The 27705-nt window shown below is 36.5% G+C and overlaps 1 protein-coding gene across 1 annotated transcript in view; it reads left to right on the top strand.

Moving 5' to 3' along the window:
- The first annotated feature begins 303 nt into the window (after window positions 1–303).
- The window catches only part of arhgef38 (Rho guanine nucleotide exchange factor (GEF) 38), a 31609-nt gene continuing 4207 nt past the window's right edge, over window positions 304–27705 (top strand). The window contains exons 1-15 of the mRNA XM_067441626.1: window positions 304–399; window positions 555–595; window positions 688–973; window positions 4637–4821; window positions 5195–5312; window positions 5653–5800; window positions 8838–8855; window positions 9687–9886; window positions 10086–10219; window positions 10316–10420; window positions 11517–11639; window positions 12008–12319; window positions 13017–13148; window positions 13225–13426; window positions 14879–15090. Of these exons, the coding sequence (XP_067297727.1) occupies window positions 748–973; window positions 4637–4821; window positions 5195–5312; window positions 5653–5800; window positions 8838–8855; window positions 9687–9886; window positions 10086–10219; window positions 10316–10420; window positions 11517–11639; window positions 12008–12319; window positions 13017–13148; window positions 13225–13426; window positions 14879–15090 (2115 nt within the window). The 5' untranslated portion in view covers window positions 304–399; window positions 555–595; window positions 688–747. The remainder of the gene's footprint in view (window positions 400–554; window positions 596–687; window positions 974–4636; window positions 4822–5194; window positions 5313–5652; window positions 5801–8837; window positions 8856–9686; window positions 9887–10085; window positions 10220–10315; window positions 10421–11516; window positions 11640–12007; window positions 12320–13016; window positions 13149–13224; window positions 13427–14878; window positions 15091–27705) is intronic.

Here is a 27705-nt window from a genome sequence, read left to right as displayed (position 1 = left end):
TAATGTTGGTATAAACACCATTGACGTAATGCTTTGTAAATGTTGACACAAATTGAAAACTTTACAGGCCTGTTTGATATGTCGACCTTTGTCATGCCCTTCAAAGTTAAGTCATCAGACCCTCCTTCTTGTTTAATATTAACTCTATCTGCACTCATCCAAAACAATATTTCCTAAAGGGATTGTTAAGCTTCTCACAAAATGCTATGGTATGCTTATATGTTTAAAAATTATATGTATGGATAGACAGACAGACAGACAGACAGACAGACAGACAGACAGACAGACAGACAGACAGACAGACAGACAGACAGACAGACAGACAGATTTATTGCTTGTGTCTTGGCTGGCTGCTGGTCTTATGTTCTCAGTTTTTATCATATTCCGCATGTCCAACAGGTATGCAAATGCTACCGTGCAAATGCAAGTCACTCTGTATGAGATTACACAGTGTGAAACACATTTTATGCCATCTATCTTTGCCTTAAGGGAGACCAGACTCCAAAAAGACCAGATTCCTTCATCTCTAGCTTCATGTCTGTCTTTTTTTGCAGAGAGACATGAAGGAGGTGTGGCTACAGCTCTCCTGAGGCAGGTATGGCGGAAGCAGAAGAGGGGGAGGGTTTACCTGCATGGAGTTAGTGTACACAGCAATAGAAGCAACGCTGCACCTGTTCCTCTTCCCAGGCTCTCTCTTTCACCTCTACTCCAGACTGCCAAACAAGAGGGAGCAGAAAAGGGGTCAACATGGATCCCAACCAGGCCAGTGGGAATGACAGAGAGAATGAAAAGGTGGAGAAAAAAGAGAAGGACAAAGGAATTAAAAGGAGAAATAGACTTTTCATAAGATACCTGGAAAGGAGGAAGACAGATACTATTGTGGATGATGACGCTTCCAAAGGTGACATCAGCATCGCAACCTTGGTGAGAAGGAGCTATTCTGACAAGACAGAGTATAGTGCTAAACTTAAAGGTAATTTTTCCTCACAAACTAGATGGTATGTTTTTCAGCTGCTTTGTATGAAATTGTGATTTTATAGTGGTTAAGCATTAGACAATAGTAAAACCTTGATAACTTCAGAAAAAAACATTGTTAGGCTAACATCAACACGTTTTAAACTTGTCACCCATTTTTCTGACACCCTGCAGGGCAGCAGGTTAGCACAGACTTGACTTTACTCCAGTTATACTCTTTTATTTATACCCATCTCAAATTCCATTAGATCTTTGTATAGAGTGAAGTAAAAAAAAGAGGGCATGTGTGTGCTGATGCTTAGCACCTGTTGCGTTGTTACATTACAGAGAGAGATCTATTCCCCCTGGACTGATGTCACATATGCAAACTGAACCTCGGCCACAGTGCTGAACATGGTTGTGGAACAGTCGTAAACAAGCTCAGCCACAGTCCCTCCGCTGTTTACTTTATCAGGAAGATGCTATCTACGAATATTTAGTTTGTTTATTCCGCGTCGCATTATTATAGAGCATTTAACTCAATGACTAGGAAATATTTTAAGAAATGTCAAGTTATTCATTCATTTTCTTGTCAACTTCATGTCACAGTCTGCTTGTGATGATATGTGAATGTCATCATAATCATAACTTGAGAATGACATCAGCTGACAGAAAAACTAGTTTAACAGCCTGCACTAAACAAGGAATGAAGCATTCACGGACGCCAAGTCATAACATTGAGGACATCTCACAGCGATGAGGACAGTCTTGTCATACAAGATTCTATAGTTTTCAGACAATAGCCCTTATATAAACAAAATATGTTGTCATACATTCAAATCATGTCAAGGAGAATTCTGAGACTTCACAATCCAAACAAATCCAATGTGAAAAGCAAACAAACCACACAAAAAATATTGGTGGTTTAACTTTTTTTTTTTTAAAGTAAGTAACCTGGTTGCCTGGTTATTATTGGTAACCTGGTTAAATGTATTGAAATTAAAAATTTGAGTTGATACAATGAAGGAAATTGGTTTAATAAATTCTAATTAAATTATATTTCTGGTTTAATAAAAACAAAATATGATTGTATCTGAACCACATAAAAAATGGGATAAATCATGAAAATAGCACAATTTGGCATGTTTCAGAAATGTCTTCAGAAATAAAACACACACAATTACCCAATATGCTTACAAAATCTTTTAATAATATTTGAAAAAAGGTTGTCAATTCTCCAAAATGCTCATTGTGTTAACTCAAATTTTTTAATTTCAATTAACTCAAAATTTTAAGGCAACCAGATAACTTTTACAGTGCATTTTATGGTTTAAATTTCACTTAACAGCACATATAAAATGCTGACATTAAAAAAAACATGTCAGCAGTTTTTGTTATAAACATTAGCAATGAGACTTCAAATCATTTTAAAACTTTTCAGTTCTAGACATATTAAGTTGCAGCCTGAAATTTTTAAGTACAATCAACTTGGATGTTTAAATCATTTCAACTTAAATTATGAACGGACTTAAATGATGAACTATCTTGTATAACTTATTTTTAACTAAACTTATTTAATGAGTTAAAATAATGTAACATGTTGTGATAATTATTGATTATAAAAATTTTTTACAGTGACCTGCATATGGTTCCAACATATAGTCCATTTTATAATTTTATTCTTAAATTTGAGTCATTTTGACCATATAGTATATTGATATTTCGTAGTATGCCATTGACAGCCAGCTGTATGTCATATGGCACATTTAAAGTAAAATACGATGACATCATTGAGGAAATGTTGATCCCTGAACAGGAAATGCACATAAAACTAAATGTTCTGGATCACTTGAACACCATGCTGCATAATGAAACAATAGACTGACTAAAACAGGAATTTTGTGTTAGCACATATGACTGTATGAATGTGTTTGAAATATGATATTTTCATGTCTAAAAGAAAAAAAAATACTGTCTAAAGCAAACACTTGATCATATGAGACACAAGCTCTTGCAGGGCAGGTTCCACTTGTGTGTGCGTGATGTGTTTGGATATTGTATGTTTACTTTGTGTTACTGAGTCAAACCAAGCGGAGAAGGTCAGATGGGAGTCTTGCTTGAGGCTTTCAAATTCTGAAAATAATTAAAAGGATATAGGCAAATAATTATTGATGCAATACAAAGGCACTGGAGCCAAATTAACACTCACACTGAGCTCAAAGCACATCTCCAAGCTTGAGTTCAGTCAGGTTATTTTCCTGCAGAAATGTAATCTGTTCAGTGAGGCACAGGTTTCCATTAGCTGGCCTTCAGTGAAAAGTCTTGTGAAAGGCTTTGTGTTTTCTATTTATGAGAACCTTTTGCCAGGCTAAATTGCTCAGCCAGTCCTAATGCAGGTTCACTAGAGAATAATGTATTAATTGTAAAACATTTATAGAAATCTTGAATTCACAAGATAGTGACATGTTCCAGTTTATTATGCATCAAGCTTGGTGATTTGTAAGGCAGATATCTGTTATATGATTCTGTGTGAGTGGAATGAGTGAAATACAACTCCTCTATTGTCATAACCAAACTCTTTGTCTAAGGCTTGCTCCTCGAAGTATATGTGCACCGCATATTTTGTTTCACACATAATAAGTCACAGTTTTGTTTGAGTAATTAAAGCTGCTGATATCTTTTTTATAAGCGTGAAACGTATTATTGGATAATTTTAAACGTCATTACTATTATTGTAGATATTTCCTTATTTACATCTAAAAATATTAAAATGTGGTCTAATTATTAGTCTGTTTAAACACCAAATCTCTATGTTAGAGATGTGCAGGCCAGACACTAAAAGAAATAAAAGGCCTTTTCAGCATTGCATTACTGTGCCAAAAAGTAATGTGACACCTGGCCCCACCTTTGCCTGTAGCCTCTCTGTCTCTTTCTGTAAGGAGGAAGTGTCATATGGAGGTGATCAGGAAACAAAGAATCATCTCACTTCCCATGATTACGTACTTGCTTTGTTTAACTTTCATATTGCTAGCAGCAGTACATTAAGTTTTATTTAGATAGCTAATGTATTTTATTTTGATGATTCATAACTCAATATAAGAATTACACAGCTAAAAAAACCTCTTAATTCCATGTAATTATTTGATTATAATTAACACTAAAAATTAAATAATTGCTATAGAATGACACTATAGTTTTCAGGGTAGTCTAGGAATTAGCTTGTCTTTTTCTTTCTTTCTTTTTTTTTTACAGAGACATCTTTTAAAACCTGGATAGAGTCGAATATGAGAAATAGATTAATTGGCTTAATTATGTGTATACAGTTTTGCAACTATAAAAAAAACTAAAAACTAAAAAATGATTTAAAAAAATTAAAATTCTACAGTAAAATCCTATTGTAAAAGTTATGGATTTTGGAAGTAAAAACTATTTCCATATATTTTATGCTGAAAAACAGTATTACATTTGTAATTAAATATTTAAAAATATACAGTTGTATATTTGCCAGGTGTTAAAATATACAGCAACAATACGCTATTCTATAATACCTGAAACATTGTCAATGTACTTTTTTACAGTGAATTTCAGGCAACCACAAATGTGTTTTTTACCAAAAATGTACAGTAAATCTGAACTGCATAATTTATCTCTTTTCCCCCTCTCCTCCCTACCCCCACATCAGAGAAAATGTCTCCACATGACCTCTCTACACCCACATCCCCAGCCATGGATCCAGAAGAGATCCGCCACAGGAAGATGATAAAAAGGTCAAAGGTCATTGAGGAGCTGGTTAGGACAGAGGGAGATTATCAGAAGGACTTGGAGCTCTGCATAAGCGAGGTTCTGCTTCCTCTGAGAGCAGCCCAGGCATGTTCACAGTTCTATGGAGATGCATTTTCTCAAATCTTTCTACATGAAAATTTGTTCTTTATAAAACATCAAGTCACCTTGGTCATTATAAACACATCATCTTGTAACTGAAGAACAAGAACACTTTTAGACTTTAGTAATGTCATCACCATAATCATAATCACCATAGAGGTATACAAAGAGGATTTAAGCTTTCACTAAATACAAAAATAAATTCCAATCAATATAGTGTTGCCACTTAAAATATAACTTATTTGATTTACTTATTTTAATAATTGTGGTGTTCTTTGTTTGCTACTAAACTTGCATGAACATAAACTAAACATTCGGTTTGATGAATTGATTTTGGGGTCTGGTGGGTTTGGTATAGGTGGTGGATGTGGATCGACTGTTCACCAACATTGAGTCTGTGTGTGATGTCTCTGCTGATCTACTGCAAAGGCTACAAGATGCCATAGCTGACCCTGACCCTGAAACACAACTCATAGGTAATAAATAAATATTTGAAATAGACATATTAGATTTACAAACATGAAATTAAAACAAATGAAAATGTTGGCTATAGTGAATGCAATGGTACGTAACAACTGACATTACAAATTAGGGTTAATGTTTATTATTAAATTAAATATTTAACTTAATACAAATAATGTTAATATACCATTTTAAAATAAAAAAGTAAAATTATTATTAAATTATTGTATCATTTTAATAATATGTATATGAAGATTTTTCTAACTTTTTCACAGATGTAAAACATTATCCTATATTACACTGCAGATTTCTCCAGTCCACTTTACTTACCTTTTTTATCTTCTTTTTTTTTAGGAGACGTGTTTATCCAACTCAAAGCTGTCATGGAGGAGGAATATAAAATTTACTGCTATCATCACGATGAGGCTAATGCTTCGCTCAAGTCTTATGAAGCACAGGAGGACATTCAGCAGCATTTTAGAAGATGTATATCATCACTCAAGTAAAGATGTTAACTTGATTTATCTTTTATGCCCAGTACACATTGTATGATTTTGGGAAGTCCAAAAAAAAAAAAAAAGATGACCAATCTTGGTGTTTTCTGTGGCTCTAAAACGATGGACTTACAGTTGAACAAAATTGAAAAAAATAACATTACAATTAACTGTAACAGTCAACTTAAGGTAGCTACAAGTATTATGCTGATAAAAGTACAAATAACTCCAATATCATACATTACAGTTGTGTGGGGTGGGGGTACATTTAGCACATTCTGTTGTGACGTCACAGTCATGTTGCGCTGTGGTCTATAATAGATCAACTTTACTGTCTATACTGATCAACTGTGTGGTCTATACAGTCCCTGACAAAAGTCTTAATGCTTGTGTACAAATTGACCTAAAGTGCCGTTGAAATATATTTCTAATCAAGATATTTTTACAAGAAATGGTTCATTTTAATCCCACCAGCTTTTGTGATAATGTTTCAGTGAAAAACTAAACTTTCAAAAAGTATTCTAATATTCACAGCTTGGTAAAGCCCATTGAGTGAATTTTTGCAAAGACATAAGTGTTGTCACCTTGTCATATGAGCTTCCCCTGTGACTAATAATGGATCAATTAGGTCTCAAGTGTGTATAAAAAAAAACCCAGTACGCTAGACCTTCACATCAACTGCAACTAGACCTCTGCAAACATGCCTAAGATTCACCCTGAGACTAAAGTTTTGATTATCATGAGGCTGAAGACCAGATCCACTGCTGATGTGCAGACACCTTCAATGTGTCTCAGCATCAAGTACAGAGGATAAAAAAAAGATTTGAGACTGGAGACGTTTTTGACAAGCCCAGGTCAGGCAGACCCCACAAGACAACTGCTCGAGAGGACCGTTTGTTGGCTCGAAAATCCAAGGCCAGCCCATTTTCCACTGCAGCAGAGCTCCACGAGACCTGGTCACCTGAAGTCCCTGTGTCAACCAGAACAGTTTGTAGGATTCTGCCTCGAAATGGCCTCCATGGTCGAATCAGTGCCCAGAAGCCAGCACTAAACAAAATACAATTGAAAAACCGTGTGGCATTTGCCAAGGCCCACAGCCTACTAAAAGGATGGACGCTGGAAAAGTGGCAGAAGGTGGATTTTTCAGATGAATCTTCAGTTGAATTACACCACAGTCGCCGCAAATATTGCAGGAGACCTACTGGAGCCAGAATGGATCCGAGATTCACCCAGAAAACAGTGAAGTTTGGTGGCGGAAAAATCATGGTCTGGGGTTACATCCAGTATGGGGGTGTGCGAGAGATCTGCAGGGTGGAAGGCAACATCAATAGTCTAAAATACCAAGAAACCTTAGCTACCTCTGCAAACATGCCTAAGATTCACCCTGAGACTAAAGTTTTGATTATCATGAGGCTGAAGACCAGATCCACTGCTGATGTGCAGACACCTTCAATGTGTCTCAGCGTCAAGTACAGAGGATAAAAAAAAGATTTGAGACTGGAGACGTTTTTGACAAGCCCAGGTCAGGCAGACCCCACAAGACAACTGCTCGAGAGGACCGTTTGTTGGCTCGAAAATCCAAGGCCAGCCCATTTTCCACTGCAGCAGAGCTCCACGAGACCTGGTCACCTGAAGTCCCTGTGTCAACCAGAACAGTTTGTAGGATTCTGCCTCGAAATGGCCTCCATGGTCGAATCAGTGCCCAGAAGCCAGCACTAGACAAAATACAATTGAAAAAACGTGTGGCATTTGCCAAGGCCCACAGCCTACTAAAAGGATGGACGCTGGAAAAGTGGCAGAAGGTGGATTTTTCAGATGAATCTTCAGTTGAATTACACCACAGTCGCCGCAAATATTGCAGGAGACCTACTGGAGCCAGAATGGATCCGAGATTCACCCAGAAAACAGTGAAGTTTGGTGGCGGAAAAATCATGGTCTGGGGTTACATCCAGTATGGGGGTGTGCGAGAGATCTGCAGGGTGGAAGACAACATCAATAGTCTAAAATACCAAGAAACCTTAGCTACCTCTTATATTCCCAACCATAAAAGAGGCCAAATTCTGCAGCAGGACGGTGCTCCATCGCATACTTCCATCTCCACATCAAAGTTCCTCAAGGCGAAGAAGATCAAGATGCTCCAGGATTGGCCAGCCCAGTCACCAGACATGAACATCATTGAGCATATGTGGGGTAGGATGAAAGAGGACGCATGGAAGACGAAACCAAAGAATATTGATGAAATCTGGGAGGCATGCAAGACTGCTTTCTTAGCTATTCCTGATGACTTCATCAATAAATTGTATGCATCCTTGCCAAACTGCATGGAAGCAGTCCTTCAAGCTCATGGAAGTCATACAAGATATTAAATTTGGATCTCACAGCGCCACAACTTAATTTGCTGACATATTTTTGTATTTGCAGTAAATTTGTTACATTTCTGTATAGGCGACAAAACTTTTGTCTTGCCAAAATTTGACCTTTCTGTCTTGATTAAATGATAAATATTTCTTCTGTGAAAATTATTTATTTCAGTGCATTAAAAATCATTTGGGAGGGTTTTAGCTTTTCATATGAGCTATTTCTAACACCAATTGATTAATTAAAAGTCAGGTTAATATCAGGTATTTCTACAAAATAGATAAGCGACAAGACTTTTGTCAGGGACTGTATTATACTGATAAACTGTGTGGTCTATAGATCAAGTGTACATTTCGGTATCGCTCCCACTGTCAAAATCGAGGGGTCACACGACTGCCCTAATAAACTTCCCTCGCCCACTTGACGAAGTTGTATGCAGAGATTCCCCTGAGAGGAAGTGCTTAGGGAAGTTTGCGAGTGTATGTCTAAAAGTGGAGTAAAAATCCAGCCATCACCTACATACAGTCTACATACATAACAAACCAAAGTTTATTAGATCCATGTCGTACAGTGTGATTTGTAATGATCTTATAGGACTGCCAAAATCACACAGTCTGTAGCAGGCATTAGAAATGAGACTTTGGCTCTGAAGTTTACAATAATGATTTGTTGTCTCTTTTCTCACAGGAAAATATATGACCTGGAGTGAGTATGCAATTTTTTATTTAAACTGTCATAAATAATAAAGAGTAGTGAAAATTCAGACATTTTATAATTATAAACATGAATGTTACTATATAGACTTTATGTTAATAGACAGGTTAGTTCTTATTACAACTTATAGCGTATTCAAGCTTATGCATTAATTGCACCTGCAATTTTATTGTTGCTAGCATAATCCTCTATACCAGTTGAGCTACAGAAACATACTAGTAATAAAGTGGTACAGGTATGATGTCACTTCGTAGGCCAATCGGCAGTTAGCATTACACTGGTTCCCTCGACAAAAACCTAACAGGATTTTTCCATTAGCTTTTGGATTTTCGCAAAAAACAAGCTCTGTGATCAACAAAAGTTTATGATACTTACACAAATTGACCATCGAGATCATTTATACAGATGAACACAACTTATATGAATTTTGAAGCCTACATGTAGTTGTCAGAAATAGAAAGCTAAAGGTAAAAAAACTAAATAATGACTTATATGGTGATGGCCTATTAAAACGAATTCCTGAAGCTTCGGCGCTTAATGAATCAGCATATCGATTTATGAGTCGGACCAAGTGTCTAACCGCTGAATTGCTGTCTTGAGCTTGTGTTCACCAAATACATTTCAGCCATTTAACCAAAATCCCATTCAAAAAACCCACTGACTTTGGGACAATGGAGCCGGAAGTGCTAAAATGATAACTCGCCTCCCCATTTTGGCCTACAACTATGTCATACCTGTACTATCTATACAGACTGTATATAGTGAACAAAGTGGAGTGCATCATATATGAATAGTTGTTCTTCATTTAATGTTATTTTTTAGAGGGAAGCCCAATTTGCTTGACATGGGCTCTCTGCTCATTAAACCAGTGCAGCGTGTCATGAAATACCCACTACTATTGACTGAACTGTGGAACGCCACACCCATTGACCACCCTGACAACAAGCCCTTACAGGAAGCTCTGACCGCTGTGAAGATCATTAACGTTAACATTAATGAGTTTAAGAGAAGGAAAGACATAGGTGAGATATTGTAATAACTATTAAATTCACATTTATAGGTATTATTTAAAAAGGTTTTGTTTTCGTTTAGTTTCGCAAACATGGTTCAGAGAGTATTTGGGGTTAAAGTAATACATGTCTATAAAACTGTTATTAAAAATGTTTTGCTTTGTAAGTATTCAAGTCTGTATGCAAATAAATGACACTTGTGTTATTTCAGTGCTGAAGTACAAGAGGAGTGAGGATGAAACCTCACTGAGGGTTAAACTCAACAGGTTCAGCATTCATTCTATCAGGAAGAAATCTGACCGCCTGACAAGCTATTTTAAGATCCTCACTGGAGTTGAGCCACAGGTACTTTAACGAAACAAGACACAAATAAGCATGTTTTGACTCAGGCTTCTGTAAAGTCATTATGTGTGTATTGTTGTGGCTTTTCCTTCTCTACAGGTGAGAGATGAAGAGTTTGACAAAGAGGAAAAACTTTTCCGGAGCCTTGAGAAAGCTGTGAGACAGCTAGTGAAAAACATCAGCTGTTACTTGCTCTATACTCAGGTATGAAGAAACGTGTGACATATTTTCTATGCATATTAAAATAGATGCAATTAAGGAAAGGCACAGCGGATTTTCCATTCATTAGTCAATTTTGATATTTTGGGCTAATTTGCTTTCATCACAGACTAAACACAGACATCCAAATACATGTTAAAATATTTATTTTATTACACTTTATCTATTTGCTGTGCCTTTATTCATATCTTTATTCTTAAATTTTAACAGAAGGGTTTTGTTCAGGAATATTTTATCATCTTTTTAGGAATATTTGTATACTATTTTATGCATATGGAGAGATAAAAATCGATATCCAAAACCTCTGTAAAAACCTTTAACTGCATGCCAACAAAATGAAACCAGAATTTTGAACCTTCAGTTTAAATCTTCGTAAGCAAATTGCATATCTAGGTAATGCATAATTTGCATATTTAAGCACAACACTTATTGAAAACTTGTAATAGTCTACTGTTTTATGTACTGTGATTAATCATCTGGGAAATATGTTGATATTTGAAGTATTATTTTAATATTTTGCTTTTAGAACAGTGGAACCACACTGTTTGTAAAGACATATTTCCAAATGAATCTCCATTGTGGTTAGAGCAGTCAGTGTCAGCACATCCTTCACAAATACAGTATGTTTCCTTTTATTTACAGAAATAATCTGCTGCATTAGGTTTGTCCACCGTACTCCTGTGTCAAACTAGCAATGTTTTGGGTTTTTTCTTCTGCCACATTAAATCTTTTATAGGGGTATTTTGTACCTGCTTGCATGTATTCAACAGTTCCTAAAAACTCATAAATTAATTCCACACAAATCAGCAAAGCCTACAACATTTGAAATTAACTCAAAATGGCCACATGGATCAAGACCATTTTTGCAGCATACTGAAATATTTCTGAGTTAGATACTGAGGGTTTATTTAGTGTTTTAGGAGGAGTAAATACATCCAAAAGGCCTTGCCTTCCTAATGTAATATTAGTTGCAGTTCTATTCATTAAAATCACTTAAACACAAATATATCTAAAATTTGCTGAATTTTCCTGAATAAAAGTGAAAAAACGAAAAGTACTATTTCCTGTCTTTATACTGTAGGAGATGATATCCATTGCTGTTCAAAATGCACACGACCTAGAAACTATAATGAAGGATCCAGACAAAATAGACACCAATGGCTTTCAGCAAAAGAGGAATGGCAATGACCCATACAAACAATTTGTAAGTGTTTCCCCTCACACACACACAAACATATGTATTTTGTAAACTATGGAGTAAAATTGCACCTCAGTTCTTGTCAGCAACTTCACTGTGAAACATTCTCAGTCTCAAACATTCATGGATGACCATTTTTAAACGAGTTCCTCTTTAAAATGACATCTAAGCAACAGGAAGTACAGTAATGCACTATTTTGGCTTAGTGAGATTCACTAAATTATTTCCTTAATTTTTCACATTTCATACACTTTTATTGCTATGCTTACTTTTCAATCAAATCATTTAGTCTGTTAACCTATTAAAAGTCGTTATCTGCAGCTTTCCCACCATACAACCTGTTTAAAAATGTGCATGGTTTGTGTTCCCTTTAGAAAGATCACATGGAGCATCTGGTTCTGGCTCCTCTCTCCAGCCTGCTGGGAATGTTCTCATCACCACAGAAGCTGATACTGAAGCGCTACGATAAACTGTTGGACTATTGCAGCCAATTGGATTCCCGATCCTCCAAAGAGGAACAGGGCCAAGCCAAACGAGATTATCAGGCCCTCAATGCCCAGCTGCGTGATGAGCTGCATTGCTTCAACCAAGCTGTCAAGACGATCCTCACCAACTGCTTGATTTGTATGGTGAAATTAATTAGAAAGCTGATGGATGCAGCCCAACCGCCTGTCCACCAGCTACCAGTGAGTGAAATAATGACATTGTTAAAAAAAATGTAGAGAAAGTGACGGAGCCCTTTTTTCACTTTGGAAAACCCAGTTTAAAGTGTCTTGCTCAAGGGCAAAATGGTGATTTTACAACTTATCAGGTTACTGCTGTGGTCCATGCTTGGATTCAAACCTACAAACTTTGTGTTATCCAAAACCATTAGTCTATTATACTGTAAGCATAAAGGATCTTTATGCATACAAGTATAGCTTTTTACAGAACATGAAAGGTAAAAAAATAGGTTCGGTAGTCTACATGATATAATATAATACTTATAATACTTTAATACGGTTGCTTTCTGTAAAACAGTAATAATGCAGATACATATAAGGCATAATCAAAAGACTGTAGTATTACATTTTAAACATTACAGTGGCTGTTTCATCTACAACGATGATTCTCAACTTTTTTGACTCCATTGTACAAGTCACAATTCAGAGGCTCACATCTAATCTGGTCAACCTTCCTCTGGGACTTCTGTTTACGATAAAAGTTTGTGTTATTTAGCATTTAAATTATTAAGTTAATATTACTACATTTATTTGACTTGGGGCATCCGTGGGAGTTTCCCTAGGCCCTTTGGTTAAGAATCACTGATCTACAGCATGTACAAAACTTTGTCATGGATGTTTAATGTTACATTTTCACCATTGCATTTGTCATTCCATCCAGGTTCCTTTGTCAAATGTTAGTGAAGTCCAAAATTCTATCATGGAGGAGCTGAACAACCTTGGATTCTTCAAAGAAAATTCCCAAAAGCTGATGGAGCGCAAAGTGAGCTTTGAGAAACGGGACAAGAAAATGGTATGATTACAAATGATAAATATGGGTAAACCCATATTGCAAATAAGATTGCAGTTGACTGTAAATTTCTCTTCAGGCCCCGGAGATCCCCAGACAGACAGAGGAGCACAGGGCCTGGCTCCTGGAAGAGTATGCAGTGGATCGGCTCTATCAGCTCAAGCGGAACTGCAATGCCTGTCAGGAAAAAGACATCAGCCTATTGGAGGGGGAGCTGGTGGCCCTGCTGGAAGACAAAGACCCTATGGGCAGCAGCAGCCGCTGGCTAGTACACACTGGGAGTAAGTCTGTTTATGTGCATTTAAATACACTTTCATATATTTTTAGAAGAAAAATATATATATTAACAGTGTATAAGAGGGAAGTTTTAAATATTTGCACTGCCATCTATTGTGCTCAACAACGCAGCATTTTGATCAGATATGTAAAATCTATAATATTTTTAAAATATGATTACAGTAACTAGGCCTACCTATTTTAAATAATTAATTTATTCCTGTGATGTTACACAGCCATAGCAGTCACACGATCCTACAGAAGTTTTAATATGATGATTTGGTGCTCACAATTTTTTTTTTTTATAAATATTATTAGTTGTGCTGCTTAATATTTTGGTGAAAAACAATTTTTAGCAGGTTCTTTGAGAAAGAGAATGGCATTATTTATCTGAATTGAAATCTTTTGTAATATCATTAATATCTTTACTTTCAGTTTTAACGCAGCCCAGATCGTAATGTGTCCTTGCAACAAAAAAACTATATATATATATATCGTTTTTTTTTTTTTGCAAGGACACATTACGATCTGGGCTGCGTTAAAACTGAAAGTAAAGATATTAATGATATCTTAATATATCTTAATGATATCCTAAAAATTATTATACCTAATAATGTATTAAAAATGTTATTAAATTTAATTTTATTATAGTGTTACCAGTTTTATTTATTTTTGTACTTTTGCCGAGGCTTACACTATTAATTCACATGAGAGTTTATCCCTGTAAACACAATGATATTTACAGTAGACACCATTAACTAAAGCATTAATAAGGCCAGTGGAAATTTTGCATGCATGCTGTAGCACTTCATAACCTTACGGCAGGGAGTAATGAAATCCCGTAAGGATTTTCTTTCATCACATGTCTATGAACTAGCCTCTCATTAACTCCACAGAGACTGTTGCTTCACAACAGGACCAGTGTTCTGGGCTGCATTTCCCAAAAGCACCGTAGGCTTAAGTAGCTAGTAGAACCATTGCCTCCAATGGTCTCTACGATCAACTTGGCTCACTATGCTTTTGAGAAACGCTGTCCAGTTTGTTGTCAGGTGACTTTATGTCTGTTATCAAGTAGTTTCAGCTCATTGGAGGAACAAAGCAACAGTGTCTGGAAGTAGAAAAAAAAAAAGAGGTCAGCAAAAAAGCCCTTGAAATCTTAACTTGAAATCTTTAAATATCACAATATGGAGGGGAAAACTGAATCACCAACATGCAAACTTTGTTGCAAAAGAGATATTTGAATTGTATTATTAAAGAATGTGAAAATCCCTGATCATTTAGAAAGTGTATTAAATTAGTTTGAGGCCTGAAACTGATATGTCTGAGATTACATTCACTCTTATGGTCTTACAAAGCTGCCATTATTTTGCTATACTGTTAGGTTAACCAGGCTCTTGCTATTGATAATGACATTTCTCTTTGTGTGTGTGTGTGTGTGTGTGTGTGTGTGTGTGTAGGTATGCAGGGCTATGTGTACTCCTCATTCCTGAAAGCCTACAACCCCCAGCGGGAGGTGACTGAGAGGCCAGATGACTTTGACAATCTGAGTCTGTTCATCTCAGGCAGCAGAAGCAGTAGTATGCGGAGCTTCAGTCCGAACAGCACTTCAGACAGTATGTCCCCTCAGTCTGGACCACAGGATGAGCCGGACCACTCTGAGGACCAATATGTAAGACACGTGGAGTGTGTGTGTGTGTGTGTGTGTGTGTGTGTGTGTGTGTGTGTGTGTGTGTGTGTGTGTGTGTGTGTGTGTGTGTGTGTGTGTGTGTGTGTGTGTGTGTGTGTGTGTGTGTGTGTGTGTGTGTGAGCCTGTTTATGTGGTTTATGAGGACACAAATTTGTATAACTACATGGGTATTACACTGGTATTACTCTATAAATGTGGTTTATGAGGACATATCAAATGTCCTCACAATTCAAATGGCCTTAAAAACATACTAAATGATGTTTTTTTGAGAAAGTAAAAAAGCAGAATGTTTCCTGTGATGGGTAGGTTTAGGGGCAGGGGCAGTGTAAGGGGATAGAAAATACGGTTTGTACAGTATAAAAACCATTACACCTATGGAGAGTCCCTGTAAACCACATAGACCAACGTGTGTGTGTGTGTGTGTGTGTGTGTGTGTACTTGTCTACCTATCTAACAGGGGACCTTGGCGTCGTTACACACTCACCAACAGGGGACCTCTGAGCCAAGAGGGGACATTTTTCAAGTCCCCTGTTGGTCATGCATTAAATCATGTGAAAATGAAGTAAAACACTAAAGAAATGCTCTGGTGATTTTTTTTAATGTTTGACCAAGTAAGGACCTACAGGTGTGTTTGTTTAAATCATGTTAAAATCAAGAAACAACACTCTGGTGAATTTTTAAAAATTTTGACCAAGAGGGGACCTAAGAGTGTGTGAGTGTTTAAGGCCATGCTCAGCAGCTCCCCTGTAGGCTGGAGCAGGAACTGTAATGGCCCTTAAACACACGTCGTTCACACACACACACACTCCTCTATTGTTTGAATGGCCTGCTGTCCTCTGACTCTAGAGCTGCTGTTTAACAGGCTGCTTACTAAAGGAACAAACATCATATAGATTATATCTCTTTACTAAATACCCTGACTAGTTTCAAACTTTGCATTACTTTAAAATTAAATACTACAGGATCCAAGAAAAAACGATTAAAAAATCTAAACAACCAGGATGTAATTAGAAATACATCTGCCATCAAAATGTGTGTGTCCTCAGTTTCTACAAATAAATATAGTAAATACCATCCATCATGGCCGTGGAGAGACCGTAAAACTTTATTAAATTATTAAGGGATCTCATTCAATGCTTTTGTAAACATTTTTTGTTTCTGTGTATATATATATATAACATTTTAATGACAGTGGCCTATAATTATTGAAAAATAATGCATTATTTTATTTATATTAAAAAAAAAAGGTACGGTAAATGGGACAAACTTTGCATCTAAAGTTCTTTTAAACAAGTGTTAACATAGACATTATTAAAAACATTTTATTTTAGCCAAGTATTTGTAAAAATAATGTGTGACTTTTGGCCCATATAAAAGGCCCATCTTACCACCTTATACATTTATGAGCTTTTTAAACTAACCACTTTTGATTTATTTATGTTTAACAAAATGATGCAGGTCCCCTGTTAGATAGTAAATCACGATGCCTGTGTGTTTGCTGTGACATTTCTTATAATCATAAACACACTGCAAAGATTTAGAGTTTTTACAGCAATACCTGAGTTTAAAGGGTTAAATCAAGCAGAAATAGCTCTCTAATGTATTAAATGCAGGTCATTATTGAATAGTGATTACGTTACACACACACTGACTCAGGTCCCCTGTTAGATAGTAAATCACGATGCCTGTGTGTTTGCTGTGACATTTCTTATAATCATAAACACACTGCAAAGATTTAGAGTTTTTACAGCAATACCTGAGTTTAAAGGGTTAAATCAAGCAGAAATAGCTCTCTAATGTATTAAATGCAGGTCATTATTGAATAGTGATTACGTTACACACACACTGACTCAGGTCCCCTGTTAGATAGTAAATCACGACGCCTGTGTGTTTGCTGTGACATTTCTTATAATCACAAACACACTGCAAAGATTTAGAGTTTTTACAGCAATAACTGAGTTTAAAGGGTTAAATCAAGCAGAAATAGCTCTCTAATGTATTAATTGCAGGTCATTATTGAATAGTGATTACGTTACACACACACTGACTCAGGTCCCCTGTTAGATAGTAAATCACGACGTCTGTGTGTTTGCTGTGACATTTCTTATCATCACAAACAAACTGTAAAGATTTAGAGTTTTTACAGCAATACCTGAGTTTAAAGGGTTAAATCAAGCAGAAATAGCTCTCTAATGTATTAATTGCAGGTCATTATTGAATAGTGATTACGTTACACACACACTGACTCAGGTCCCCTGTTTGATAGTAAATCACGACGCCTGTGTGTTTGCTGTGACATTTCTTATAATCACAAACACACTGCAAAGATTTAGAGTTTTTACAGCAATAACTGAGTTTAAAGGGTTAAATCAAGCAGAAATAGCTCTCTAATGTATTAAATGCAGGTCATTATTGAATAGTGATTACGTTACACACACACTCACTCAGGTCCCCTGTTAGATAGTAAATCACGACGCCTGTGTGTTTGCTGTGACATTTCTTATAATCACAAACACACTGCAAAGATTTAGAGTTTTTACAGCAATAACTGAGTTTAAAGGGTTAAATCAAGCAGAAATAGCTCTCTAATGTATTAATTGCAGGTCATTATTGAATAGTGATTACGTTACACACACACTGACTCAGGTCCCCTGTTAGATAGTAAATCACGACGTCTGTGTGTTTGCTGTGACATTTCTTATCATCACAAACAAACTGTAAAGATTTAGAGTTTTTACAGCAATACCTGAGTTTAAAGGGTTAAATCAAGCAGAAATAGCTCTCTAATGTATTAATTGCAGGTCATTATTGAATAGTGATTACGTTACACACACACACTGACTCAGGTCCCCTGTTAGATAGTAAATCACGATGCCTGTGTGTTTGCTGTGACATTTCTTATCATCACAAACACACTGCTAAGATTTAGAGTTTTTACAGCAATACCTGAGTTTAAAGGGCTAAATCAAGCAGAAATAGCTCTCTAATGTATTAATTGCCGGTCATTATTGAATACTGAATATGTTACACACACACTGACTCAGGTCCCCTGTAAGATAGTAAATCACGACGCCTGTGTGTTTGCTGTGACATTTCTTATCATCACAAACACACTGTAAAGATTTAGAGTTTTTACAGCAATAACTGAGTTTAAAGGGTTAAATCAAGCAGAAATAGCTCTCTAATGTATTAATTGCAGGTCATTATTGAATAGTGATTACGTTACACACACACTGACTCAGGTCCCCTGTTAGATAGTAAATCACGACGCCTGTGTGTTTCTCTCCTCAACCCCCACAACCCCCCACTCACAATTTACATTTCAATAAGGGAAGACTTGAAAAACCAGTTTGTGAACCACAGGCCAATAGAGCTCAAACTACCAATGTGGCAGAACCCTTCTCAGATAAACTAGAGAAGATGCTGGGATTTGCCCTGCCAAATTAAACTAAATTACAGTTTTTGCAATCGCTAGGCCACGTTTCTCAATACTTTGGTTATTTTCAAAACTTGTTCTCCAAACCAACTTTCTGCTTCACATCAGTTATTTCACATTCAACATCCACAAAAACTAACAAAACACTTAATTCATGTCTCAAATCAAGTGCCAATGATCCACAGTTTAGCTTGCACAGACTGAAGTTGTGATCACTGTGTGAAGAGTTTTGAAAAAGTGACCAACATTTGTTTGACAAATTTGAGAGTGCCAGAGACTTTAACTAAGGAGAATATTCTGAGCACAATGTGTGATGTTATTGAGATCTTTTATGAAACTTTTTAGAGGTGACAAAAGTGAGAGTTCCAGAGTATCTAGCTGAAGAAAAAAGTCTGAGCACAGCGTGCGATACTGTTGAGATCCCTTCTGAAACTTTAGAGGAGACACATATGAGCAATACAGTCTCTCTAGCCAAGGAGACAAATCAGAGCACAGTATGTGATGTTGTTGAGATCTCTTATGAAACTTTAGTGGAGATAAACATGAGAGAATGTCATTTTTTGTCTCAGGATAAACATGTGAGAAGCAGGAGATTAGCCTTATGTCTCAATTTGATGTTCACTTGATCTCATTTCTGTCTAGGAGAAAGATGTGAGTTGAGAAGGAGATCTCAGGTTTGATTTTCCTTTCCTCTAGGTTGGCCTTTGGTTCACAAACTGGGTTTTTAGGGCCCTATAAAATCCGTTTTATTTTTTCCCAAATTCCGTTTTTTCCGTTTTAATTTTTGCAGATTCCTTTTTTTCTGTTAAAATGTTTGGTAATTCAGTTTTTTTACCCTTTACTGTAATTTTGGTGAAAAAAGAGTTTGCTTTTAATGTTAATATAATACAACATAAAACAAAAAATAGGAAAGACCTTAAATTTATCGAGGTAACAAACATCACATTTACTTTTTAGGACAAATATGATATTTGACATAACACTGCACTTCAAATACTTCAAATATTAATGGTTATTAGCTTTAAACTTTCCGGTAAAATAAATTATAATAGTTTATATAAGTTAAAATGAAAGTGCTCCATTAGCTTTTTCTTTCAAGTAATTTTTTTTTAAAAATAACTAAAAAAAAAAAAATCAAAAGAATCATATTTTACGGTACTCTTAAGTACTATTAAGTAAAACATTTAAATTTGAAAATTAACATAAAAAAAAAACATTGCACCATGAAATCATGTAGTGAATTGTTCTGTGTGTTTAACAATCACCATAATGATATCCAGAGCTGTGAAAAATAAAAATACACGAAAACACAACACTGCCAGAAGTTTTTTTCCCCAACTTCAAAGGCCCCTTTAAATGATTAAAACTAGATGCTTACTTTTAACTTTAAGGTTACTTATCATGTAAACTACCCATATACAGCATGTTAAATGCATGTTTGGAACAGACTAACAGAGGGGAAAACGGTTGCATTTGCAGCAGATATGCATTGCTGCCTAATGTGCACATTATAAATCAAAGCACGAGATGACGGGTCGAGCAGAACACCGGAAAATCTGACAGAATGGACAATATTTGTCTGTCTGTGCAATACACGAGCGCGGCTCCCGCTCTCCATACGGAAAGCTTCTGCGCCGCCTGCGCGTGCAGTGTGAAACCGCCGTTAGCGTCGAGTTTCTTAACTTTTTCGCTGCCGAAAGCAGAGCCGTGGAGACCAACTTCGCCATACTTTCATTGTTTTGAAGGGCGAGCTGAAATGACGGGAGGGGTTGTGTCGCGAAGATTTGCTTCCCCCGGTCTGCACTTTCCTCAGACATACGTTCTCCACCCACACGACACAGAATTTCATTACAAATATGTAAAATTCCGGGGAAATCTGTGTTAACACCAGATTCCGCGTTTATATGCAGATTCCGCGTTAATATGCCAATTCCGCGATTCCGTCCGCGATTCCGTGATCGCGGAAATTATAGGGCCCTAGGTTTTCAAGTCTTCCCTTATTTATTATTATTAAAATGTAAATTGTGTTGGGGGTTGTGTGGATCTACTGTGTTTGTGGGCCCAGTTTACAGCAGTTAGTTCACCTACAAATGAAAATTAGCCCATGATTTACTCACCCTCAAGTCATCCCAAGTGTATATGACATTCTTTTTTCAAATGAATAAAATCTGAGTTATTTAAATTTATATTAAAAAAGTCCTGGCTCTTCCCAGCTTTAAAATGCCAGTGCCTTGTCGGTCCATAAAAGTGCATCTAACCATCATATAACTGATCCACACAGTAACTGATCCATAGACTAAAATACTAGCTTTCGGTTTTCAGTGGTGCACGAATCAACTTGCGCTTAAAGGACAACTCCGGTGAGAAATGACCCTAGGGGTAATTAACAGATGGTTACCGAGTAGATCGTTCTCTGGGATGCGGTTTCATGAAAATCGAATTTAAAGAGTTTTATCTCTAAACACAGATTAGCTTATAATGTTTGTCTATGGGGCATGGAATAAGTGAAATTAAATCGCTAGTTAATACCACTAACAAGGCTCAAAATAACCTCACACTAACAAGGCAGCATAATGAGGATCCCTACATGCAAACCGCAGCATTGAGAACTTGTTAGAGTACAAACGGTTTAATAAGAAGATACTTTCTAAAGACAGTCCATTACACGTTTACAGACTGCAGCCATCTTGGAAAACAGTCTCGACGACTCGAGCCACGAACGCTGTGCTAAGTGAGCTGATCGATAGGAATTAAGTTTGTGAAATCTAATTACATGGACTTGTTTTTCTTTTTTTTTCTCTACTGCGTTCAGTGCTGTCTTCCGGAAACAATGGCCCATATGAGATTCCAAGTCACAGTTCATCACTTAGCACAGCGTTCGTCACTCAAATCTGTTTTTAGAGATAAAACTCTTTACACTTGATTTCCATGAAAACGCATCCCACAGAAAGATCCACCATCTGTTAATTACCCCAAGGGTCATTTCTCACCGGAGTTGTACTTTAAAGAGTAACCCTTCTTCACCCATGAATCCTTGACGTATGTGCACTGACAAACACTGAAGAGAGAAGATAGAGCTAAACAAAACTTAGCGTCAGGGGTTACTCTTTTCATAATAACACTAAAACACAATTTCTTTCAATAAAAATAGTTTGTTTAGTCTATAAAGTTTAAAATATGGACATTGTTCTTACACAAACGTGCCACTTTGCTTCAGAAGGCTCTTCATTACTCACGTGCTATAAACATCTGAAGCACACGCCCCGAAAGCTGTATCTCTGACAGTCCACGAATGCTAAACTAAAATGCTAAAATTAATACAAAATTATTTAAAAAAAAATAGGAAGTATCCCAGTAAACATAGTTGCTTATGTCATAGTAGGTTCAGTTAAGTGAACATACACTTTGAGAAAAAGTAACTTTAAAATTATTAACTTATAAAAAAAATATATATATATATATATATATATTTTTTATTATTATTATTTTATTTTTTTACAGTGAGGACAATACAGTGTTATTTTACAACTACTGATGGACCGTCCTGAAAAGCACTGTTTATTTCATGTGTATCATATCTTTTGTATTTATTTGTGCTTTCACTTGTAATGTGTTTGGGCTAGTGGTTTAGATGTGCTCTTGAAAATGGAATAGAGAATAGTGTGTGTGTTGAGTTTTCTCCTCAACCCCCCACCAGTAATTTACATTTCAATGCATGAAGACTCTCACAGGTGAGACACAGAACCTAACTACTGTTACCTGTGTCCTAGACCAAATACACTGCCAAAAATAAATTGAAATTACATGATGAAATGAAATTACAATCGCTAGGACATATTTCCCAATATTTAGGAGAACTGAGTGAGGAGTTTATAAATTTGCTAACCAACTTTCAGCTTCACAGCAGTTAATTTTACTTTTACAAATCAACTCATTCTTCCAGAGCACTAGCAGCGCAGGTTTACATCAACACTAACATCAGGAACATTATACAATTAAAATGTCTTTACAAAACTAGAATGACACTCTCTACTGCTTATAATTCACTGCATGCTTACAGTACAGTACAACATTATTCCTAAGTTTCCTCTTTTGAATGGATGGTAATGGCCTAACACTGGTGTTGGTGTTCAGTTTCATCAAAGTTGCTTTGATAGTGTTTGATTTTTTTAGCAGTATAAATTGCATTACAGTATTACTGTATACATGTTGTAAATTGCTGTCTCATTCAGTTTTGTATTATGTTATTGTTTTGTCCATAAGTTTAACACTTTTGAAAACAGCATGTAAGGATGTGCGAATTGGCCTGTAGAACAAAGATTTGATTGTGTTTGTGTCAAAGTGAGAAAAGATTTCAGGTAAATTGAAAGATGTTGCCATTGAATGCATGTTGTGCTAAAGCAATGTTGATCCACAGTTAAGCTGTGATATAAAATGTTCTTTTACAAAACATTTCTCAATAATAAACACACTTTTTCAACTTTTTCAACTCTTCACACAGTGATCACAACTTCAGTCTGTGCAAGCTAAACTGTGGATCATTGGCACTTGATTTGAGACATGAATTAAGTGTTTTGTTGGTTTTTGTGGATTTTGAATGTGAAATAACTGCTGTGAAGCAGAAAGTTGGTTTGGAGAACTGTGTGAAGGATTTTGAAAATGACCAAAGTATTGAGAAATGTGGCCTAGCGATTGTAAAAAATGTAATTTAGTTTAATTTGGCAGGGCAAATCCCAGCATCTTCTCTAGTTTATCTGAGAAGGGTTCTGCCACATTGGTAGTTTGAGCTCTATTGGCCTGTGGTTCACAAACTGGTTTTTCAAGTCTTCCCTTATTGAAATGTAAATTGTGAGTGGGGGGTTGTGGGGGTTGAGGAGAGAAACACACAGGCGTCGTGATTTACTATCTAACAGGGGACCTGAGTCAGTGTGTGTGTAACGTAATCACTATTCAATAATGACCTGCAATTAATACATTAGAGAGCTATTTCTGCTTGATTTAACCCTTTAAACTCAGGTATTGCTGTAAAAACTCTAAATCTTTGCAGTGTGTTTGTGATGATAAGAAATGTCACAGCAAACACACAGGCGTCGTGATTTACTATCTAACAGGGGACCTGAGTCAGTGTGTGTGTAACGTAATCACTATTCAATAATGACCTGCAATTAATACATTAGAGAGCTATTTCTGCTTGATTTAACCCTTTAAGCTCAGGTATTGCTGTAAAAACTCTAAATCTTTACAGTTTGTTTGTGATGATAAGAAATATCACAGCAAACACACAGGCGTCGTGATTTACTATCAAACAGGGGACCTGAGTGAGTGTGTGTGTGTAACGTAATCACTATTCAATAATGACCTGCAATTAATACATTAGAGAGCTATTTCTGCTTGATTTACCCTTTAAACTCAGGTATTGCTGTAAAAACTCTAAATCTTTACAGTGTGTTTATGATGATAAGAAATGTCACAGCAAACACACAGGCGTCGTGATTTACTATCTAACAGGGGACCTGAGTCAGTGTGTGTGTAACGTAATTACTATTCAATAATGACCTGCAATTAATACATTAGAGAGCTATTTCTGCTTGATTTAACCCTTTAAACTCAGGTATTGCTGTAAAAACTCTAAATCTTTACAGTGTGTTTGTGATTATAAGAAATGTCACAGCAAACACACAGGCGTCGTGATTTACTATCTAACAGGGGACCTGAGTCAGTGTGTGTGTAACGTAATCACTATTCAATAATGACCTGCAATTAATACATTAGAGAGCTATTTCTGCTTGATTTAACCCTTTAAACTCAGGTATTGCTGTAAAACCTCTAAATCTTTGCAGTGTGTTTATGACAACAAGAAATGTCACAGCAAACACACAGGCGTCGTGATTTACTATCTAACAGGGGACCTGAGTCAGTGTGTGTGTGTAACGTAATCACTATTCAATAATGACCTGCAATTAATACATTAGAGAGCTATTTCTGCTTGATTTAACCCTTTAAACTCAGGTATTGCTGTAAAAACTCTAAATCTTTACAGTTTGTTTGTGATGATAAGAAATGTCACAGCAAACACACAGGCGTCGTGATTTACTATCTAACAGGGGACCTGAGTCAGTGTGTGTGTAACGTAATCACTATTCAATAATGACCTGCAATTAATACATTAGAGAGCTATTTCTGCTTGATTTAACCCTTTAAACTCAGGCATTGCTGTAAAAACTCTAAATCTTTGCAGTGTGTTTGTGATGATAAGAAATGTCACAGCAAACACACAGGCGTCATGATTTACTATCTAACAGGGGACCTGAGTTAGTGTGTGTGTGTAACATAATCACTATTCAATAATGACCTGCAATTAATACATTAGAGAGCTATTTCTGCTTGATTTAACCCTTTAAACTCAGGCATTGCTGTAAAAACTCTAAATCTTTACAGTGTGTTTGTGATGATAAGAAATGTCACAGCAAACACACAGGCGTCGTGATTTACTATCTAACAGGGGACCTGAGTCAGTGTGTGTGTAACGTAATCACTATTCAATAATGACCTGTAATATTCAATAATGTAAATGCATTGGTGTACCTGACAATAATCTTAAATGAGAGATGTGGACTGATCATATACTGTAATTATGAAGACACAACAGAGAATGAATTTCTTAAAGAAATGACTTTTCTGTAATGTATTAGGTATTATGTCTAAGGTATATTGTGTTTGTGTGTGTGTGTGTGTGTGTGTGCCTATTGTGATACCAGATGCCTGTGTAAACAAGTTAACTTATTTTAATGTGTTGACTAACATACTAAAGCACAAGAAGACTTGTGGACTAACTAAGTGTAGTGTGTTACTTGATGTTACATCTTGTAACTTTATTGCGACTGTGTAATAAATATATTTAAAAAGTAAATTAAAGTATTAAAGTATATTTTAGGTTACAAATAAATACTTCTCAGTACATTCAAAAGAACACAGTTATTATAAAAAGACATATTATTACTTGACACATTATATAGTCTGTACGAAGCTTAACTGCATTTATGTTATTTATTTGTAAAGACATGTAATGGTGGAGATGGCATATATATATGCCAAATGCATATATATATATAAAATGAAGACAGACTTGACTGTCAGCTCACTTCACATTCACACACAGCTCCACTGCAGACTAATGGAGGTCCCCTGTTGGATAGGTAGACATCGGTCACACACACACACACACAGCTCCACTGCAGACTAATGGAGGTCCCCTGTTGGATAGGTAGACATCGGTCACACACACACACACACAGCTCCACTGCAGACTAATGGAGGTCCCCTGTTGGATAGGTAGACATCGGTCACACACAAACACACACAGCTCCATTAGAGTCTATGGAGGTCCCCTGTTGGATAGGTAGACATCGTTCAGGTCCCCTCTTGGCATATTTGTAAAAAAAATAAAAAAATGCTTATTTGAAGTTATATTATGAATAAGGACCTTAAAAGAAAATTTTGTATGTGATTTTTGTTTCTTCAAAATGACTAGAAACACAGGTCCCCTCTTGGATAGTGTAGAGTGATAGTCCCCTCTTGGTAATATAGACGTGTATGTGTGTGTGTGTGTGTGTGTGTGTGTATGTGTGTAATACATTAGCCTTAAAGGATATTTAATCAATGTCACACTAGAGTGCTGTTGTTTAAAAATATCAGCACTAGTGATACACTGAAATTTTGCTAACTGAAAATATTCAACCAAAACAGCAATTCATAAACAAATTAATTAATTATTTAAATAAATAAATAAATAATAAATATACTGCAGAAGTGTAATTCTGGCAGATATTACGGAAAACTAAATGGACATGGACAAAAAATATAAATCGGACATCAATAATTTTAGATCAGATTCCAATCAGATACACAAATAATTGGATTTGGACTGAAAGTGTAAGCGTAGCCTTTGAGTGCTTAAACTTTTAGATAATGCCTAATGTATGATGATTGTTAAAATGTGATAGAAAAGAAAGGCAATTCAAAAAGGGTGACAAATGTCCTGGACACTGACAGTTAACAGTTAACAATTCTCTGATGACGTTTTCATGTGTCAGTGTCTATTTTGAGCACACCATGTGGATAACCTACAAAAGGTAAACATGTCAGCAGTGTGGACAAACTTTACCGTGACAAAAGACAAAAAATTAACAGTCGCAATAAGTAAAATTTGTTTGGCTGAAATATTGACAGGCACCTCATTGTGGGAGGCCGAATCATGGCCGAAGTTTAAAGCAACAACAGAATTGAACGCTGGTTCCTTGCATAACTGAGGTTCTATGATGGTGGAAGACCACCAGAGATGGTCAGTACATTAGGCCTATAAATTTTTGTGAAGCTCCGCCACACAATGCTGCGCCACACAATGCTGCCCAAGCAGTGGCCACAGCCCGAGTCGAATGACACCTAACAAATTTAGGCATTGTATGGTCTGTCTAACAAAATGCCTCAGCAATAGTGTCCACTACCAAGCCCGTTTCGACAAGGGTGCACCTCTTCAGCCGGGCCCAAATCAGACAGATAGCTGGTCCGTAGTACGCAATGAGGCAGTCTTTAGCACATACTGCCTCAAAGCACACTTCTATAGAACTGGACTTCTGCTTGGAAAGCCTTGTCCTCCTTCCTAAAGACCGCCAGCTGAATAGGCTGATTTGTGAACTGAGTTGACAATACTTTTGGGCTGGAAAAATGGGTTCAGCCAAAAGGGAACTTGACTGCCCCCTGGCCACCACCTGAGATACTGCAGACTCGCAGACAGAGCATGTAACTCTCCAACTCTTCTGGTTGATGCTATGGCTAAAAGGAACGTTGTTTTCATAGAAAGATTTCTAATATCAACTTGCTCTATTGGCCCATAGGGTTGCTGAACAGACTGTCCAACCAGTGTTAATTTAATTGAAAAGGTGAAACACACTCTAGTGTAGATCGCATGCCAGACATCTACAATCAGTAACATACAGAAAGATGCTTGATCCAAATTCAACCTAGCAGGACCCACCACCTTAGAGTCCTCATTACTATGAGAGTGTTAAGACTGAGAATGCAAAGATGAAGTCCCTTCTAAAGGTGTAAAACAGTCATGCTCAGCTCATGAGCAATTAATAAATCATTGGCCACTAAAGGGC

The sequence above is a fragment of the Pseudorasbora parva genome, chromosome 4, assembly GCF_024679245.1.
Source record: "Pseudorasbora parva isolate DD20220531a chromosome 4, ASM2467924v1, whole genome shotgun sequence".
NCBI classification, from domain to species: Eukaryota; Metazoa; Chordata; class Actinopteri; order Cypriniformes; family Gobionidae; genus Pseudorasbora; species Pseudorasbora parva.
This window is presented reverse-complemented; position numbering and strand designations above follow the sequence as displayed.